The sequence below is a fragment of the Prosopis cineraria genome, unplaced genomic scaffold (genome assembly GCF_029017545.1).
Source record: "Prosopis cineraria cultivar Desert tree isolate PC_DT_omini unplaced genomic scaffold, ASM2901754v1 PC7, whole genome shotgun sequence".
Lineage (NCBI taxonomy): Eukaryota > Viridiplantae > Streptophyta > Magnoliopsida > Fabales > Fabaceae > Prosopis > Prosopis cineraria.
Window position 1 is genome coordinate 30870148 of NW_026555338.1, and position 17560 is coordinate 30887707.

General features: G+C 28.7%; 1 protein-coding gene and 1 pseudogene across 1 annotated transcript; one reads left to right on the top strand and one right to left on the bottom strand.

Annotated features, from left to right (window-relative positions):
- The first annotated feature begins 5502 nt into the window (after positions 1-5502).
- LOC129316726 (salviol synthase-like) lies at positions 5503-6035 on the top strand. Its single transcript, XM_054961117.1, has 2 exons — positions 5503-5862; positions 5955-6035. The coding sequence occupies exons 1-2, from the start codon at positions 5503-5505 to the stop codon at positions 6033-6035; spliced, it is 441 nt and encodes a 146-aa protein (XP_054817092.1).
- Positions 6036-7861: 1826 nt separating this feature from the next.
- On the bottom strand, positions 7862-9719 carry LOC129316334 (cytochrome P450 71D10-like; annotated as a pseudogene).
- Between the last annotated feature and the right edge of the window lie 7841 nt (positions 9720-17560).

The following is a 17560-nucleotide window of genomic DNA, read 5'->3' on the forward strand; positions in this document are numbered from 1 at the left end:
TTTATTTATAAGAGAAACTATAACTTTTTACTTATTTTTTTTATATAAGCAAAGTTATTTATTTCAATAAACATTTATTATAAATTTCTTAAATTATCCTTCATAATTTATATTAACGAGAAATAATTAATGCTTGTTTATGTTAGTTAATATGAGGAATTTTAATCTAATTTTTTTATTTTTAAATATAATTATTATAATTAATTAATTTTTTAAAATTGTGTGATATAAGTTTTTTTTTATACAAAAAAATGAAAAGGGTAGCGATGAAAATGATGATATTCAGAACCTCGATAACCAAATAGCAAACTCAAATATCTAGAGAGAGGGATGAAATCCGAAGAGACCGAAGGGAGTAAGTGAGGGCGAAAGACAGACATGGTGGTCCCCAAAAACATGGTGCGATTTTTGCTGTTAAAGATCACAAAACGTTAATCCCAACGTCACTGTTAATTTCATCAATAAAAAATTCTTACATTAAATTTTTTAATATTAATAAAATTTTCTCAAATGTAATTTTTTAAAATAATAATGATAATTAAAAAAAATTAACTCAATGACATCAAAAAATACAGTTCTCATAAATTATGGATGAAATTTTTAAATATTTTAAAATATATACCATTCATAAAATTAATTAGATATATTTTACTTTTTTATCTCAAATTAAATTTACTATTAAAACACAATATATTTATTATGACTAATCCTTAACTGACTGAATCTTTTTTTTCCTTTGAATAATTTTTTTCTCTGAATATAAAATTGATGATGCCTTTCTTAATTACAAAGCTTTTTTCTTTCTCCCTCTCTATTTTTCCTAAGAACACTATGAAGAAGACATTAGACATTAAAAAGAAATCTTTATTTTTGAAAACAAAAAACTAGGCTGAAATCTATTATTTGTTATCAGATTTTTCATCTTTATATCTCTCAGTAACATTCAATTTTTTACAAATTGTGTTTGATTCATTTGGGCAAATAATTATATATTTTTTGTATTGTTAATCTGCAATATTACATCATTGATATACTTTTGTATATTAATGATAAACAAGTTTATGTCTGAATTGTTTAATTATGTTGATCTATTATAGTATATCAGTGATATACAACTGTATATCAACGATGAATCAATAACATTAAAAATGCATAATCATTTGCTCAAAACAGATCAAACATAGTTCATAAAAATTTTTGAACTCTTACTTTATCATAGAGAGTCAAATACCTAAATTAATAAATAAAAAATTATAAATATGTAGCTCTATGCTCCATTGACGTGCTACGTGCTCCATTCCATAGAATATTGTCAATATATCTCGCTTTGTGTTTGTCTCTCACGATCGTAATTGTAGCTCGCTCACACTGCTTTGTTGTCTTGCTTTCGCCTCTCTCGCATCTAGTTTCATCTTCTCTCTCACATTCATCTCTAAAAAAAGCCATTTTAAACTATATATCTCGCATCTATTGCGTTCAAATCTAAAAATTTCTTACGTTTTGGATCTTTTAATATTTACAAAAAAATATTAAAAGAACAGTTTTATAATTTAATTATAAAGTAAATATTAAAAATATTATTTTTAAAATCTAAAAAAGATAGATTATTTTTTTATTTAATTTTATAATATGGATTATATGTGTAAAAGTTTTAAAAAATAATGTATAATCTATTATGTATGTTCCCGGCCGTGTCGCTCATTCGTGAAAAGGGTGGTCCCAAGTCCAATACTTGTTTGTGGAAAGTCAGACTCTGAGCACTAATTAAGGGCTACAATCTGTCTCACGTGCTTCGAATGTTGACTTTTCCAAGGTTTTAAAAAATCATAACCAACGTGGCACAAGCAGAGCCAAGGATTTAAGAATAAAGAGATTATATATGTTATAAAGTTTTTCATATTTTTTTTGATGAATAAAATTTACATAAATTTTGAAAAAGCCAAAAATATATAATATTAAAAATTAGGGGGGCATGCCCCTATTGATCCCCTCAGTCTATCCTTGGTGGCATTAATTTAAAGATTAATAATTGGACTGTGATCAAAAATAGTTTTGATTTGTTTGATATTTTTAAATAAAATATATCTATATAAACCATAAAATAAATTCATTTATAATCACTAGAAATAATATTTACATATTCTTATAATTATAAGAGTAATATGTAGTATATTTTATTCTATTCCCTCCATTTTCTATAAGCATGAAAAGTATTAATTAGTAGGATTCCTTTTGTTATAAAGAAATTCTCCCTCCTCTTTTTATTGTTAATACTCCCTTCTCTCCTTATTACAGAACATCTAAAAGAAATTGATGGTCCTTGATATAAGATACTTGGTGAGACATTAATTGTATTTTTATTTAAATTTATTAATTATGAGAGAGATAAAGTTAGTAATAATTTAATTATTTTTTTATTAATTTTGGTGAGATAATTAAAATGTTTTATGAAATTATGACAAGGGTTCAAGAAAGCATTGTTTGATACTTGGAAGCCCATTTCATCTTCCAGCTTGCTGTTCCTTTTTGTTTTTTAATATATTAATATAATATCATTGTTCGTTTTCTTTCCTACTCTTGCTCTCTCTAACCCCACCGTGAGTCTCATTGTAATTCCGGAAATCGACTTTCATTTCACATGAGACCTTTAAGGCAAATCTGGTAGTTTTGTGAATGAGAAAGTACATTTAAAGTTCTCCCCTGATTTTATTACGGAATACTTTCAATTACATTTCATTCATTTAAAAAAATTAATTTTTTTATATTATAAAAAAGTGAGATATATTTTTTTTAACCTTTAACTTTAAATAATAATATAATTACATTAAATAATTTCAAGCTAATTAAAAAAATAAAATTAAAAAATAATTTAATTATTACAATATATTTTATGTTTTAAATTAAAAATTATCTTTAAAATATGTCTTAAAAATAGGACAAAAAAGAGTAGTAATTTGCTGTAGAATGTCTTTTTGCTTTCTTTCTTGGGAGAATTGAATTGCGCTGCAGTCTCCCAAAACCAATATATTTGCTTTAAGGACCCAATAGAACATGAACTAATTTTGCTGGCATAAAAGCCTCCCTTGCAATGAAATAATGGTTTAAAAATCTTATTAGTTCCCAATAGATGAAGAAATTTTATTTTTTTGAACCTAATAATAATTAAGGCAGTTATCTAAATAGCCTAGCCAAACGCCACAGCCGCAATCTTTTTTTTTTTTTTAATTTAATTACAGCCATAACCGCAATCCTAATACGGGCATGGATATCAGCATGAAATAGTTCACTTTTAAAATGTAGAATTAATTAAATGTATAATTTTCAGCCTCAATGAAAAATTTTAAAATAAAACTATTGACAAATATATCTCATAATAAACAATACTTTCATAGCATAAAAATAATGAGATATATATAGTAAACATGATCTCACGAGTAACATCTATTTACACATATAAAATAGGTTCGTCACATGAGTCTTGCATGTTTGCAAGAATGCAAATGAGTTGATACATACAAAACATTATAGTATTCGTATATAGAAAATGAACCGGTTTCAATATATAAGAATTTTCTATGTGGAAAAAATTATAAAGATATAATTTAATGAATCTTCCACATCCATCACCATCAAGTAGTTATATATGGATTAGAAAGATTAAACATGCATATGCAGCAAAGACTTTAATTTTGTTTGGGCACTAATGTTTGAATGTTCTAAAGAAATTGCTTTCTATGCATTCCTTTAATTAATAATAATCGAATAGTCATCTGTAGTCTGCATGCTCTCTCAAATTAATGCATCTTCCACATCTATCACTATCGAGTAGCATATGGAGTATAAAAATTAAACATGCACAAGCAACAAAGACTTTATTAGTTTTAACATGACTGTTTGAATGTTCTTAAGCAATTGTTTTCTACATTCCCTTAGTTAATAATATAATAGTCTCGCTTTTTTTTTCCTCTTTTATAACAATAGAATATAAAGTCTTCTATTTAACTTTCAAACACACCGTTCTATTCTACCTACGTAAACAAAGAGAAATCTATTCTGGCATCTCTCTAGTTGCCGGCCACCATGGAAGTTTTGATGAAGGTAGATACCGTTGATCATATTTGTGACACCATAAATTGTTCACTTTTAAAATTTAGAATTAATTATATGTTATAAGTTTCAACCTAAACGAATTATTTTAAAATAAACTCTTGACAAATATATTCTATAATAAACAATACTTTCTTAGCATAAAAATAATAAGAAATATATAGCTTACACGATCTCACAAGTAGTATCTATTTACACATATAAAATAGGTTCATCGGATGAGTGTTGCACGTTTGCAAGAATGCAAATGGATTGATACATCCAAAATAGTAGTATCATTCATATATAGGAAACCAACCGGTTTCAGTTTGTAAGAATTTTCTATATTGAAAAAAATAATACACACACACACCACACACACAAATCTTCCACATCAATCACTATCGAGTAGTATATGGAGTATAAAAATTAAACATGCATATGCAACAAAGACTTTTTATTTGAACATTAATGTTTGAATGTTCTAAACCAATTGTTTTCTACATTCATTTAGTTAATTAATAACAGATAGAATAGTCTTCCAGTTTTTCTTTTTTAAATAACAATTGAATAGTCTTCTGTTTGACTTAAGACACACCATTTGATAGACTCTAACTTCTCGATAAAGAATTTGCACATTCATGCATATTAGCATCCTCTAGGAGGGATTATGCTCTCACCTTCCTTCTCCATCCTCTTTCTTTTCTAACCATAAAGATTACTCACATTTTGATGACTTAGATTTGATTTTTTTTATGAAATATATCTTTTTATTTTATTTTTACTACAGTTTTAAACTATTCAAATTAACTTTTAGTAATTTGAATTTGATTATTTATTTTTTTCTTATAATTTAACATTTAAATGATAATTTTATAAGAGTTTAAATTTCAACCGTCTAAATTCTGATTTAATGGTTAAAAAAAAAAGAATTAAAGAAGATGGGAGGGGAAGAGGAGAGAATCCACTCATGGCCTCCCTCTAGATGCCAATTGACAAAGTTTTGACGAAGGTAAGTACCGAATGTTATTATATTCCTCGCTTGGTAAACAGTGAATTAAGCTCTGCTTATTTTATATAAAAATGTATTAATCTAATTGTAACTGATTTTATTGTATTGGCAAAAGTACATCTTAATTAAGTTCTCTAATTTTATATAAATTAGAGTTTGAGTTTGATATCTTAATTTTATAAAATATCTTTTTATTATTATAACCCTAAAATCGTTGCTAATAAACGATTGCTGATCAAAGTGGCGGACTACTGTGGGTAAGGCAGACAGCAGAGGTTGATGACAATAATTTACAATGATTAAATATAATTTGTTTTTAAAAACCAAAACAGAATAAAATAACCCTATATTGATGAAGAACCCAAAGGTAATGGCAGACATCATCAACTACTCTAGAGTGGGCCATGGCTGAATTGATGGAGAACCCAAAGGTGATGGAGAAGGCTAAAGCTGAGGTTAGAAAGATCTACAAAGAAAAAAGATTTGTGGATGAAAGTGAAATTTACCAATTGAAATACTTAAACTCAATTGTGAGAGAAACTTTAAGGCTTCACCTACCAGGAGTACTGCTACTTCCACAAGAAAATATTGAGAAATGTGTGATCAATGGATATGAGATACCTGAAAAGATCAAAGTCATTGTCAATGATTGGGCAATACTAAGAGATCCCAAGTTTTGGGATGATGCTGATACTTTCAAGCCACAGAGATTTTTGGATAATCTAATTAATTTAAAGGAACAAACTTTGATTATATACCATTTGGTGCTGGAAGGAGAATATGTCCTGGAATTAATTTAGCTATACCAAACATTGAGCTTCCACTTGCCAATTTGCTATATCATTTTGATTGGAAGCTACCAAATGGAATCACTCATGTTGAATTTGACATGTTTGAGACATTTGCTGCAAGTGTAAGAAGAATTGAGAAGCTTTGACTAGTCCTAGTGGCTTATCAACCCTAGTTCTATAATTTGTAGTTGTCTCTATTTTCAGTGGTTGGGTGGGATCTCTCTTGATCATTTTCGACGCTGAATAAAAGTAATTTAGTGGCTTGATCTGCCCTCTTTTGTTATTAGTTGTGCTGTAAAACTTTACTCATTGCAAGAAATAAATAAATAATATGGTTCAGTGTTCATTGTAATTTTCTTGTTACACTGGTAAACCCTTTTTACTTATGTCGCGATAATTTTCATGTAATGCAAATTTTTAAAACTTTCAAAATATATATATATATATATATATATATATATTTAGAGGCAGCACATAGATAATGTACATAGTTGATCATATCAGCCTTGCATACTAGCACCATCACATACCAAACATGATCTTAAAATTATAAATCTTAATTTTATTTTAAGTCTTGCGGCCATGTGATGTGGCCATGTAGGTGGATTCATCTTCAATACTCATTAGTGTGTGATGTGAGATTTAGACCAGGTCTAGATTTAAAGTAACATTATATATTTTTATTTTATACTTATTAAAGTAAAAATTATAAAATATTTTAAATAAATTTTTTGTTTTCAATTTGGTCTAAATTTAATTTTGAGGATTCAATTTAGTATTAAAATTTTTATAATTGTTATATATTAACTATCCAGATGTACTCTATAGTATTCTATACAATCTAAATTTAGACTGTATAGAATACATTTTCATAGTCAATAGCTAACAATTATAAAAATTTTAACATTAAATTAGTCACTCCCAGTTAAATTTAAACTAGATTAATGATAAAAAAATTTGTTTATATAATTTTGTAAATTTTTATTTTAATAAATATAAAATAAAAATATATACAAATATAATTCAAATCTCGTCATATTGATATAATATTATAGTATTAATTAGTGTGATGAGCACTAAAGTTGGACTCCATGTGAGCTTTAGAATAATGTGGCCCCTAATCAGATGTGGGCTATATATTTGCATATGTGTAAATTGTAGAACTCTAACACGTTGCATAAAATAAACTTTTTTGTTAATTAATTCATCTAAAAATATTTGAAAGGTGAGATTGATATCACTATTCATACCCACTCACCTTGACTATGTTGCAAAGTGTTAGGCCGACTAAGCTAATCCAAAGTCCACATTGGCTGCTACTTTTAATTTTTACTGGGAAACTTGAACAGTCTTTATATTGACTATTGAGTATTTAAATTGTCGTGAAATAAGAAAATTATCAATTAAAGTGACGATAATGATAAAAATTGTTGTCACTTAAAATAATTGTTCAGAAGTTTGAATCTTAACCTTTTCGTATGTTTCAATTTAGTTGAGAAATTTCTTTAAAAAAAAATATTCTTTGTTAATGACAAAGTTTACTCTTTATACTTCCTAAAAAAAAATAAAGGCTAAAGCACAATAGGAAAAGAATGAGAAATAGAGATAGTAGAATGATTCTTCTTATCTTATTTTATCTCATAATGCAAATGACATATCCTTTTGATTAATTCCATCTCATGATAGATGTGTGCAAATTGAATCATGGCGCTCTCTCTCTCTCTCTCTCTCTCTCTGTGTGTGTGTGTGTGTGTGTGTGTGTGTGTGTGTGTGTGTTTTTTTTCCATGATTCTCTTCTGCATTAATTTAGCTGTATAAGGTTGATTGAATTAAACAATGAGCAAAGCACCTAGTTATAGTGTGTACTTTCAAATTCTTCTACAGATGGAACTCTATGTGAGCAAAGCATAAAAATAGTGTCAATATATAATATTAATTAATAAGAACATGACAGAAAGATGTAAATAAAAAAAAGTCATATACATAGATACTTAACATTATCCAACAAAACATAGGAAAATACATCGAGTACACTATCGTCTACTGGATCATTCCATTATATATATATTGATAACATGAATCCTTTCATTTCTAGCCATCACTATTTCAGAAAATATATAGCTACCAAGAGAGTCGATATAACCTCTCAATTATTGATTAACATACGCATATATAGATTGATGCAGTGCTAATCAAATCATGACTCAAGCTAATTAAGGGCAATATGGAATGGGAACCAAACACAGGTCATTTTTTCTTGTCACTGCAGCCCCAAAGGTCTCAGTCATATCCAATTCTTCATTCTTTTCCCCATTAGGAAGTTTCCAATCAAAATGATGAAGTAGATTTGCAACAATCAGTTCTAGAACTGGTGCAGCAAATGAGATTCCTGGGCATATTCTCCTTCCAGCACCAAATGGAATAAACTCAAAGTTGGTGCCTCTGTAATCAATTGGGCTACCAATAAACCTTCTTGGTTGAAAAATCTCAGGTTCATTCCAATACTGGGGATGCCTTCCAATAGCCCAAGCATTGATAATCACCCTAGTCTTAAGAGGTATCATGTAGCCATTAATTTCACATGCTTCACGATTTTCTCTTGGGACTAAGAAAACAGCAGGTGGGTGTAACCTTAAAGTTTCTCTAATCATTGCAGTTATATAATTTAATTGATGAAGTTCTGACTCATCAACATGTCCTTTGTTTCCATAGACCCTTCTTACTTCTTCTTGTGCCTTCTTCATTACTTTTGGGTTTTTCATCATCTCAGCCATGGCCCACACTATAGTCGTCGCTGTTGATTCAGTCCCACCAACAAACAGGTCCTGAAATAATTAATATGATTAGTAGATAGTCAACAGTTGTAATCAAAGATATGAAAAATCATAATTAAATTAAACAAAGACTTAATTACCAAGATGACTGCTTTGATATTGTCGAGAGTTAATGGGATTTCTAGGTCATTATTATTGTCTTTTTGAATCCTGAGAAGAACATCAATGAGATCCTCCTCTACTTCTTCCATACAACTAACCTTTTTTTCTAAGTGATCGTTGATGATATTACTAAGCATCCTATCAATGTCTTTACTCACTTTTTCAACTTTAGCTTTTGTCCTATTGATCACACGAAGGAACTCAAGAGAAGGATAGAGATCAGAGATTGATAAGCCACTCGCTAGTTGAACCACATACACCATAGTCGATAAAATTTCTTCTACATTCCTAGTCTTCCGACCAAAGGCTGCTCGAGCAACTATGGAATTCGTGAGAGGGTAGATTTTCTTTGTGAGGTTCACATAGAACCTAATTCAGCAAGTTTAGAAATATGCTTCACTAGCGCTGAAACCTCCTCTTCCCTTATTCTTCTAAATGCTCGAACCCTCTTTATAGACAAAAGCTCCAAAGTACAAATCTTTCGAAGTTGCCTCCAATAGTTTCCATGAGGAGAGAAGACTATGTCTGTACTATTATAAGCCAAGGTTTCGCTAGCAATAATTTTGGGTCTATTAGCAAAGACGATGTCTTGGGTTTTCATAACCTCCTTGGCTACTTCTGATGAAGAGACTATGACGTGGGGCATGTGTCCTAGCTGAAGATGCATCAAGGGTCCATACTTGTTTGCGAGGTCTCTAAGAGATCGATGTGGTAGTGACCCAATTTGGTGAAGGTTTCCTAAGAGAGGTAGCTTCCATGGTCCTGGGGGCAGGGTTTTGAGAGATTTCTTTGAAGTTGAAAGTCTACACATGAAGAAGACGAAGCAAAGGAAGGTGAAGAGAATGGAGTACGGGATGTGAATCTCCATGATGATCTATGGCTATGGAATTATGGAGTGTGTGGTGTATGTAAGGAAGAAGATGAAGTAGCATGGCTTTATATAGTAAATCACATAAGAGTAACTTCTATATTATCAAATAAATAAATGAAATAGTCATCAAAGAATATGGTTTACATGTGAATAAAAATAAAAGTCCCAAGACATGGATTATCTTCTTTAAATGAGAGGTTAGGAAAAATCTTTCATCGAATGAAATTAGTCAAACATTTCTTAGAGGAGATTTATTACACATAGAATATTTACATAAAATCTTATAAATAAAATAATATTTATTTTTTAAGAAAAAATTTATAATAAAAATATGAGTAATGATGATGTATAAAGGGTCCAGGTTCATTTTTACTCCTGAATTTTTTTTAAGAAGCTTGGGTACCATGTTTTAAGTTTTTATTTTTGAATTGATCAAACGGTTGAGTAAAAGCTAAAAAAAGTATCATGTACTTATAAATGGAGCAATTTTTTTCAAAATCATTTTTTTGAGTTGCCTGTTAACTTTGTCATTTTCTGCTAATATGTCATATGTATGGAGCCAATGCAATAACAGGTAAGATTCTAACTATGTCCTTCCCACAATGAAGTTTTTTCAAATTCTTGAATTTTTTAATTAGCGAATGATTTCTCATTAAATGTGAATGAATACTTATTAATTGATGAATAGCTATTTGTTGAAATATGATACACACTTATTCCTTCTCACAACCAAGTTCTTTCAGATTATATGAATTTGTTAATTAACAAATGACTTGTTGTTAAATACAAATAGGTACTTAATTAACAAATTGATTATTTTGTTAAACATGATATACAGTTGTTTCATCCCACAACTAAATTCTTTTAGATTTTTAAACTTGTTAATTAACGAATAACTTCTTGTTACTAAAACTTTCTAAAGTTAGAAGACTAGTGAGTTTTATTTCATGAGCAAATAATTTCATGCTCCCTCTATCCCAAATTTTAAAAAAACATTGAAGGTACTAGTATTTTATTGTCCCAAAAATATAAAATAATTTTAAAAAATATTTTATTAATAATACTTTCTTTAATATTATCCTTCAATTGGAGAAAAAATTGAAATAAATATAAATTTAAAATTATATTAAATGAAGGTTTTGAAAAAATAAATTTATAAAGTATTATTATTAAATTTTATTAATAAGTATAAACTTATCTCAAATTTTTTTATAATTTAAAAAGAATGTAGTATTATATTTTTAAAATTGAAATTTCATAAAAGGTGCCCAAAGGTCAAGAATGCACGCCCGCAGTTGTTTCGGCCTTTCTGCACCAAGTGGACTTTAAGCCAACCCAAACCCAGCATGTGAGATTGACTGATTGAGTTTAGTCTCCTGCTCTCATCTCGAAAAAGTAAAATGTTGCTACCTCAGTCAAAAATTAATGATATTTCTGAGATATGTAGAATTGTTTGAAAAAAAAAAGATAATTTTATTGGTAAAAAAAAGATAAATTTTAAAAAATTCACCGATACTCAGCTCCAAATAATCCATCCCGCACGCCTTTCATGAAAAAAATTATGTCCTCTTTTAGTTCGAATTTGTGTTTTTAAAATTAGTCCAGTCCGTGCTTACTTACAAACGTATTTTTTTACTAATCAAAGGTGGAGATAAGGGAACCACGAGGAGTTACGGTCCTAATTTTTTTTCATAAAAAGTAGGAATTATATATTTTTAATCTCTCCTAAATTATCATGTTACAAGAGCTTGGAGATAATAGAAATAATTTTCATTTCAATTTTATGTATAATTTTTTATCTAAATATAACGCACTTATTTTAATAATTTGAAGATATAACTGTCATAAGATTTATTTATATATGTTCAACAAAATAATGTTACATATGCTCTTAAAATATTGATATAATTTAATTTTACTTTTATTTTATATTTGATGAAAAAAATTATGAGAATTGTTGTTGGCAAATTTTGTCGAGTATTGTTTAGAGGATAAATTTATGACTTACCCTATTTTTGACACATCATTTAATATTTTGTGGGTTAATTGATATATTTAGAGTATTTTGTATTTGATATATTTCTTGTATTCAACTAAAAAAAATCTAATAAATACGTTTTCAAATTTTTATTATATTAAAAAATTTATTAATTTTTATCATATTATAAAATACTATAATTTTAATCTGTATCAAATTTTTGAAACTTCTTTATTGATGTCAATCTGTATCAAATTTTTGAAACTTCTTTATTGATGTCTTTTAAAATTGCTAAAAATATATATTTTATATCCATCACATGACATAAAATGATATGTGATAAATAACAATTTTATATATTTTTATCCTTTTAATTTATACTTTTAAATATTTATATGAGGTTAATTGAATTTAATATTTAATTTTATTAACCAAATGTTAACTTTTAAATGTTAACTACCTAAATGTTGAATCTTAAGATATAAATGATATATTTGATATTTTTATACATTTATTATTTTATTTTATTTTATTTATTCACATTTTTTAAATTTAATTTAAAAAATATTGATAAAGATTATTTTAAATAAAAAAATATTAGCATATTTAAATATCAAGTCATGAGTCAAATTTTAAAAACTTTTTTATATTTTTTCTGGATTTTTTAATATATTTTTTAATTAAGATTATTAAGAGTAGTTTTGTCAATTTTATTGAATTATTAGGTTTTCTTCCTTGAAAAAAAGGGGCACATGACCGCATAGACACGTAACTTTAATGGAAAAAGAAAGCACGGGGGCGCACATGTGACGGCGCACGACTTTTAGAATTGAAAATAAGAAGGAACAGGAGACAGCGAAATAAAATTGGAAAACAGCGGATGCGCGCACGCGACGTATTCTTCATAGCTACGAAGAATTGTTTCGTTTCGTCCGTTTAATAAAATGATCACTCATTTTTAAATTAAATTTTTTATATTTATTTATATTAAATATACTACAATAAATATAACATTATTTATTAATAGGAACACTTTTAAAAAAATTAATGATTATACTTTAAAAAATTTTATATTTTTTAATATCCAACTCCTCAAAAATATCTTATATTTTTAAACGGAGGGAGTATTTTTTACATAATTAATCATAAATTATAATCTTAAGCTGTAATTTGAGGTTTTAATATTCAAAAAAAATTAACCTCATTTTAATTTACTCTTAGCACTATACTTCTAAATTTTATACTTTAACTATTATATATTATTAATTAAAGTAATTTTATTATAAAATTTTTTAGTTATATATTTTTTGGCTGACATGTTACGGATAACCAATCTTATATTTGAACTCAAGAACATGAGCTTACCCAAACCCAGAAAAAAAAAATCATTGGAACATTCCATTATTCTCTATTTTTTTTAATTATCTCTAATTAAAATTTTTCCTTTTAGAGAAAGTAACGCGCGTGCGCACATACATAGGCTACCTGCTCATAATGAAATTCAAAATCACTACTTTTCCTTTTAAAGAATTGTTTTGGTGTTAATGGGCCAATAAACTCTTGTAAAAATGACATAAGAGGCGTTTGCAAATTTTTTATTTTATTAAAATCTCTTTACAATTAAACAGTATATTTATTTTTTTATTAAAAAAAAACCTTTTAAAGAAGCTTCTTATAAGGAAGCCTAATAGCACTTTCCCAACATGCAAGTGGGAGAAAGGGGATTATAAATGGATAATGAGAAAACTTTGGAAGCCAAAAAGGAACGGAGGGAAAGAAAAGAAAGGTCACTTTCACAAGACTTTAGATAGGACACAGGAGACAGATCGGGGGTAGCTCCTACCGCCCACATTCATACTATTTCTATATTCCCACTTGTGGGGCCACCTCCTTCCCCATCTCTTCTTGTCTTCCTCCTCCATGCGCAGCATTTGCTCAGCTTGTTAGATAAAAGTTCTCCAATTCCATTCGACTAAGTTGAGCTCAAAATGATCTTGTCTTGTTCAATCTTTATAAATAATTATCCTTCAAAATCAAAAAGGTTAAAAAGATTAGATTATTTTTTTAAGTTGGATTGGATAGGAGACTAGACATCTAGACCACCTAACCAGCCCGATCCTATTAATTTATTTAATATAATTATAATGTATTAGGACATGAACATCCCATGGTTACAAGCCAAGCCTACACATCGTAAAAGTAGGGCTTAAGCATGTTAAAGAAAATAGTCAATGTGAGTGTGACTCATGCAACTATTAGTAGGGCTGATATGAAGTTCCCTCTAATTCTAGAAACAAGCATGAGCAAAGTTGTGAAGAGAGAGAAGAAGGGAAGGAGCAGGGAGGAGAAGGAAGAGGTGAAGGAGGTGTTAGTGATTGAAGGGATTGACTTCAAGAGTGATGTGTCGATGAAGTTTGATGTGTATGTGAATGATGAGGACAAAGGTGGTGGTAGGCCCATAGAAAGGTGGGGTTTAATAGGAGTTTTGTGAGTGAGACATATAAGCACAAGCACAAGAAGAAAGGGGTGAAGAAGATGAAGATGAATGTGAGGAATGGGATCATAAAGTTGTTGGAAGATTTGGGTACTAATGACAATGAGCACGTGATGGTCACAAGCCAAATTAATAGTGGAGAGAGGGAGAAGGGAGAGGGAGAGAAGGCAGAGAGTGAGATACAAGGAAAGATAGAGGTTAGGCTAACAGAGTTTAGTCTAAATTACTTGTAAGTGTGAGATTACCTCGTGTTTAATTGGTTAGGATTCAAAATATATCAAATATAAGTTCAAGATTCAAATCATCCCTAGACCTAGGGTCCACAATGCCATTTAACCCTATTTGCGGTGGTTTTTGCATAGGCATGCTAAAGGAGTGCATCTTTAAAAGGTGTGATATTCCTAACTTTTAAAATCAAATAATGAGTTCCCAATGTCATTTACCATAATTTCCCCTAAATACAAGAGCTTAAAAATAAGGGAATGGATAAATGAAATGGATATATATGCGAGACTTGCATAATGAGAGAAAACATAATATTGATAATGATAAAGTGAAAATTACAAGAAATAAAAGATGGAAAATTAAAAGAGAAGATGCTGATACGTTGTTACTACTATTTTGCTAGGAGTTAGCGTTCTACTAGACATTGGTTGGAGAACTCACTACTCTGTGCTAAATGCATGGCGCGCTAATGGCATTATGTTGAATTTGCTAAAGGTAAAAGGAGTCATGCCAAGCAAAATAAAGGATGACATAGGGTCAAGGTTTGAATTTTATACTAGGCAAGTAGATGTTGGTGGTGAGTTCTTGAAATGTTGAGGGTTGTTGAAAAGATATGTGTGTGTAGAGGGTAGAGTTGAAGATATTTGCATGTGTGCGGTGGCTTCCTTTCTATAAGTATAAAGTGATAGTTTTCCCATGACTCTATGTTCCACTTTTCAGGGCCATTAGCTATAGTTTCTCCCATTTTTTTCCACTTTTGCCTTTTTGCTAAAGTGATGCTCACTTGATCAAGTCTTCTCATAACTTTTTTTTTTCTAGGAAACCTTGTTAGACTTGGGCCAAGATTATTCTTTTTGGGCTAAATAGTTGGGCTTAAGGCAAAAATCCAATTTTAAGCCAAACAAACCCTTATTATTATAATTAAAAACACACTTTTAGATGACAATATTTTACATCGATTAAAAATGAATTGGAAGAGAAAGTATGACTAGTGGTATTTTTATAAATAATTTATGTTTTTTATTTTTATAGCACTTATTATTTTAATTGGGGTAAAAAATGTTTACTTGGGTTAATATTATACTTGGTATACAAATCTTACCTGTAATGTTTTTTGAACACATATTTTTATTCTTATAATATTTTTCCACACATTTTATTTTTCACATATTTATTAACATTTAAATGTTAGAAATATAAGGAAAAACTTTTTGAATTCTTTTAAGTTATAATTTAAAACAGAAAGGATTTTTGGTTAAGAGACAACTCATCTCCAAAATTGTATATGCACACTGCCAACAAAAAATAGTTATGATAACAATAGGACTAGAATATGGTGAAAAGGCTAATTTTTTATAATGAGATTTATAATAACATGAAATAAGGTTCAAATCCTCACTAGTAAATGTGTCATTGACGTTGTCTCGAACAAAATTTTTTTATTAATAGGATACATGTGCATGAAATATATTGTAACTCTTACCAACAGATGAAATATGAATGCTATGTTGGAAGAAAATATATATATATATATATATATAGTATTATCCTAAAATTTGGTTAATGATAAAGCTTGTTGTTATTGCTGATGTAATATCTTGAAAATTAACCATCCGAACACCATATTCAACTTGGAAAGCAAGTTATTGAGGGAAAAAACTTTTAACTTCTCTAAAATTTGAGGTAATTGAGAAAAACTTATTTTAAATAATTGTTTGTTAATTGAGTTATAATGCAAAAATGGATTTGTTTGCATGCATAATTAAATTTGTAAATGTAAAAGCATGTTATAAATCATATGGCAGTGTATTAACCTTGATTTGATCTAAAATATGAAGTTGAATTTAAAATGATTTTCAAACTTTGAATAGGTATTTAAATGAGATATTGATGATTGATGTGATGATTGTAATTGATTGAGTATAGTGGAGAGAGTGTGAATGTGATTAAGAATGAAAGTGAAAATTATTTGTGATAAACAAAAATGTTGTCTCACTCACATGTTTAGCCTAATTATATGATTAAGGATATAAGCTTGTAATAGTAAATTACAAGCATGTGTGATTATGAGTATGAGCAAGAGACATTGCATGATCGTTAGTAGGAGTTCATCTAGAGAAAAAAGTAGATAAATACATATGATATTTATGACCTTATTTTGATACATGAAAGCTAGCCTTGTCCCACTATTTGTTAAGGGACTGTCCCATAATTTGTAAAGGACTTGAACCTAACTTTCTTTACCTGTTTGTTGAGGAGAGTAGCTTGTGGTATATGACACCTAGAGATTTAGGAATAGGAGAAGCCATAGTCTGAGAGTGAGTACAGTGATCTTTGATCGGGTTACTCCTCATAATTAGTGAGCTTGAGTAGTCCAATCACATGAACGAAGCCTTGATTGATATTATAACCCACAATTTCGATCAGAAGAAATAAGGGGGGTATAAGAAGGAATTAATCATACATATGTGTATTGTGTCACATGGTTGTTAAGTTTTTGACAAGTTATGATAGTTAATTGTGTCATTGTCATATGGTTGTCTGTATTCTAGCAATGTGCATTATTATTGTTGATTGAACCATTGCCATATTGTTGTTTATATTGTGGCAATTTGTCACGTGATATGATCATGTGAAAAATTTGATAATAAGTTAATGATGAAATTGGATATTCAACTTTCATTTACGTGCTTTTAATCAATTAATGTGCAACTATATAAGATAGATATATCTTAGTTACTGAGTGGTCATACTTGCTCCTCTCTTTCAATATTTTACAGGCTCTAGTTCTAGTGCAGAAAGGGAAAAGGCTTTAGAGGCTTAGAAATCTAAAATCCTACTATAAAACCTCTTAACCTCAATTATTTTGTGTATTAGTTAGTATATTGTTAATTAGAAGGCATTTTATATGCACTTGCACTTTACTGCTATTTGTGATTTTGGAATGCATTTTGGGCCCTGAAATGTGTATATAAGTTTGATTAAGTGTTAATAGGGCCAAAATAATAGTGAAATTGTAGAAATGTTGATTTGATCATAACTATGAAAATTATTTGTCTAGTGAAATGCTAAAAACTCCCTCTTTTATTTGTGGTATTAAAGGGCTTGAGGACTGAAAATTTGATATCTTTGAAATTATGTATTTGTACATGTAGTCCTAAATTTAT

Excerpts from the sequence above, each read along its gene's own strand:
- LOC129316726 (XM_054961117.1), top strand. The coding sequence starts at position 5,503 with ATGGCTGAATTGATGGAGAACCCAAAGGTGATGGAGAAGGCTAAAGCT. Across the intron at positions 5,863-5,954 it reads CTTTGATTATATACCATTTG|CTACCAAATGGAATCACTCA; the intron begins GTGCTGGAAGGA and ends TTTGATTGGAAG.